General features: G+C 45.1%; 1 protein-coding gene across 4 annotated transcripts in view; it reads right to left on the bottom strand.

Moving 5' to 3' along the window:
• kdm4c (lysine (K)-specific demethylase 4C) overlaps nucleotides 1-3,658 on the bottom strand; it is a 27,271-nt gene that overhangs the window by 8,601 nt on the left and 15,012 nt on the right. For all 4 annotated transcript variants that reach the window (XM_031871877.1, XM_031871880.1, XM_031871878.1 and 1 more), the window contains exons 14-17: nucleotides 2,912-3,155; nucleotides 1,166-1,242; nucleotides 559-614; nucleotides 294-402 (exon numbers count right to left, since the gene is read on the bottom strand). In XM_031871877.1, the coding sequence (XP_031727737.1) occupies nucleotides 294-402; nucleotides 559-614; nucleotides 1,166-1,242; nucleotides 2,912-3,155 (486 nt within the window). The remainder of the gene's footprint in view (nucleotides 1-293; nucleotides 403-558; nucleotides 615-1,165; nucleotides 1,243-2,911; nucleotides 3,156-3,658) is intronic.

The raw sequence follows: 3,658 nt of genomic DNA, 5'->3' as shown, positions 1-3,658 counted from the left end.
ACACACACACACACACACACACACACACACACACACACACACACACAATAGATGCAAATACACACATGCAGACAGACATACAACCGCACGCGTGTAGACAAAAAACCGCACACAGACAGTCCTACATACACAAACCCCCTCTGCCATCCACCAGTGGTTAATTATCTAGCTTTGATTGCGGGCATGTTCGTCTCACATTGTTAATTAGAACTGTGAACACTTCATTAATTAGACTGGGCCAGTCCTCAAGGACCTGGGGAATTCCAGAGCAGCATCAGAGTGTGTGTCCTCACCAGTTTATATCGCTGCATGGGGATCCTACTGGTGTCGATGGGACTCCTCTTGGCTTCATCGCTGAACCTTGCCTCTGGCAGTGCTACCGCACACATCACGTGGGCCCATCTATATGCAAGCAAACACACACACACACACACACACACGCGCGCACACACATTATTACATTGCGATGATTAAGACGCACAGACAATTCATGCGTCTGAGCTCTGGAGATCAGAGATGAGTATGCGGAGCTAATCGCAGAACAAAAGCCTGTCTCACTCGTCGCTTTGGGTTTTCTTCAAAGCTCCACCTCTGAGGTTACAGAGACAGCATTCCTGAAAATAAAAAAACATACAAGCGAGTATGAGAGAAAGATATTCCCCCCACTCACCAATATCCTTACACATGCCTGCATATAACCCCTGCATGTAGTAACTGCATTGTGTGTGGTACTAGGGCAAATCAAATTCATGGGAAATCTGCTGGGTGGTTTTATGTTAAAAAAGGCAGTTTAATGTTTAGCACAAAATAGAAACTTTCAATATAAATGCAGTTAAAAAAACTGCAGCTTTAACTTAAAGCTGTTCCAGCGTGTTCTCCAAGCAAGCGAGGTAATGCACACAAAGGCTTCCACAAAGTAGCGGCAAATAGCGGCATCATCTTCTTGAGAGGAACAGTGCAGCATAATACAACTTATATTCATCCATCTTCCTCAGGTAAAAAGAAAAATTGACTCGGATCAAAATGCCCTGAGCAAATTTGTAGTTTGTAAATGTTGCTCTTTGCACCTACACGTTATGTGCTTATAATTACACTCCATATGAAACACCACCGTCTCAAACGTTTAGGGGAAAGTGACATCACAGGAGGAGAAACATGGCCTTACTGCTGTAAAGCTTCCTTCTGTACAGCGATCACACGACCACTGTTCGCTGACATCATCTGCGGCAACACCGTAGCAACCTACAGAAGGGAAGTAATAGATGAGAGAAAAATTAAAATCTTCACACTCACTCAAGTACTGCTAAACCGCTTCACTCTGACCTGGTGGCGCTATGGTTTCAACTAACCATTGACAGAACGCAGCCGACGTGACAGTAAGTCTACAATCGGTTACAAAGAAACAAGAATAAAATGCCACGTTCACGTCGTTTCCACAGAAAGATGGTTGTGGTTCCTGCAGAACTGCACAGAGTTGCAGACAAAGCTCTATGGTAAGTGTGTGAAAGGGAACAGCTGTGGTTGAGCAAGAAGTGCAGACAACACAGGCGGAGAGAGGTACATCTATGCGCCTTTGTTTTATAAATGCATCTATTTTGTGTGTTCATCCGTGTATCAAAGAGCGCTTTGTAGACAGCCAGACCTGCGCGGGCGTGACAGCGGGCTCTCGTTGCAGACACTTGTGCGGGGAGCCCTTTGTAACCCAGATGACATGGCTGACAGACACCGCCAAACATTCAGAGTAGTATGAAACAGCCACTTTGAGTAAATGTTGCTGTTATGCTTGGTTTAGGTCCGTGTCCTTGGTCAGGCAGAAACAGCAGACATGTTTTATAGAAATATGAATGCTGGCGGCCTCCAACAGAAGCACATTTTTGAATTTAAAAGTAAGACAAATGAGTCTTTTCAAAGCTGACAGCTGGTTAAAATCCAGTCCTAGACGGTTTAGACACATAAGCTGCGGGGAATTTTTATTTGTAAGAAACACTTAAAGTCTGTATGCGTGTGCGTGTCTCCGTTCTGTTCCCCCACTATCCATCACCAAACCAAACATCAAGTCTAAGCTCACCTCTCTTTCCTTTCCCCAGTTCAAATAACAGTATGGGGAAAGCAACATCAACTTGTACTTACTGTAGCTTCTCTAAACCAAACTTGTGGCTTTTTCATCAGTGTCAAATGACATGCGCACGCACGCGCACGCACCACCACCCCCCCCCCTCCGGAGTATCAACACTAGTGGCAGGAAAGTATGAGGGATTGAAACTGAAGCAATGTCATTATAAAGCTGCGGATTCGGGACAGTGTGTGAGACTTACAAAATATGTGTGTGTGTGTGTGTGTGTGTATGTGTGTGTGTGTGGAAGACCAGCTGAACGCTTAAGATATTGGTAAAACATGTAGGGATTGGGAAAGAGACCTAGAGCTGTTAAATTGTATTGTATTGAGATAATATACGGCGTATGCGTGTCCAGTGCAACACAGAGGTTCCGGGGTTTTTTTGGTTTTTTTTTTTAAGACTGTGTGTGAGGCCTTGCTGCACTGGCTTGGGGCCCTTGGGCAGGAAGTATGTGTGGTGAAGACAGAGGATTCTCCGTCATTCGGCTGACGATGGAAATAAAATACTCCGAACCGCAGAGAGAGGGGGAGAAAGGGAAACAGAGAGGGGGTGGAACACTGAGACGAAGTCAGGGCTCAAACCCACTGACCCTCTCACAATGACATGACAAAAAAACAAGCACAACATGTAGAAACAAACAACGTGGCTTAGGGAGGTAGGAGGTAAAACTATACTGAAAGGACCAGTATCAACCTGAGGACACACACACACACACACACACACACACACACACACACACACACACACACACACACACACACACACACACACTTCCCTTCCCTCGTGCATACGTACTCGCATGGACTTGCAGGCAACAGCCCTGGCAGTAGAGCAGAGGGGAGGTGCCATCTTCCTGCAGCAGAGGGTTGGTGGGAGTTGGGGGACAGTTCTGTTCCCGGAAAGAAAAGCAGATCTCTGGGACCAGCGGCGTGGTCCGCCTCAGACCTCCACAGGGACGTGTGGGGCCCTCCATTGGAGACAAGGAGTTGGAGGTGTCCTGAGCTACGATAGGTGTACTGTCCACTACTTTGTCTTCAGCCTGAAAAAAAGAATTTGGTCATTTTCATGTTGTTCTTAAGAACTTCTTAATTTAGCAGAGACGGGTGGAAAATAAAGTGTTTCCCCTCCTCCCTCATAATTAAAGTCATTCTGGGTGGCTTGTTGGCCAGTGGCACATTACAGGAGCTGGTTTTGTAATAAGACAATGATAAACAGCAAAAAAACCAAAAAAAAAAACAAGTAACATTCATCACCAGAGGGCTTAGAATTATTTTCAATACTAGTATTATTCAGCGGTAATTATTTAGCTGTTATTAAATTATTTGCACAGACTTAGCGGTCTCTTTTTTCAGGGCTATGCTAACAAGACGGGGCCTGGTATTAGTGTCATATACAGTGGGAGGGAAAGTATTCAGACCCCTTTACATTTTTCACTCTTTGTTTCATTGCAGCCATTTGCTAAAATCAAAAAAAGCACACACCTGTCTATATAAGACCTTACAGCTCACAGTGCATGTCAGCGCAAATGAGAATCATGAGGTC

The sequence above is a fragment of the Anarrhichthys ocellatus genome, unplaced genomic scaffold (genome assembly GCF_004355925.1).
Source record: "Anarrhichthys ocellatus isolate YVR2014 unplaced genomic scaffold, GSC_Weel_1.0 scaffold61, whole genome shotgun sequence".
NCBI classification, from domain to species: Eukaryota; Metazoa; Chordata; class Actinopteri; order Perciformes; family Anarhichadidae; genus Anarrhichthys; species Anarrhichthys ocellatus.
This window is presented reverse-complemented; position numbering and strand designations above follow the sequence as displayed.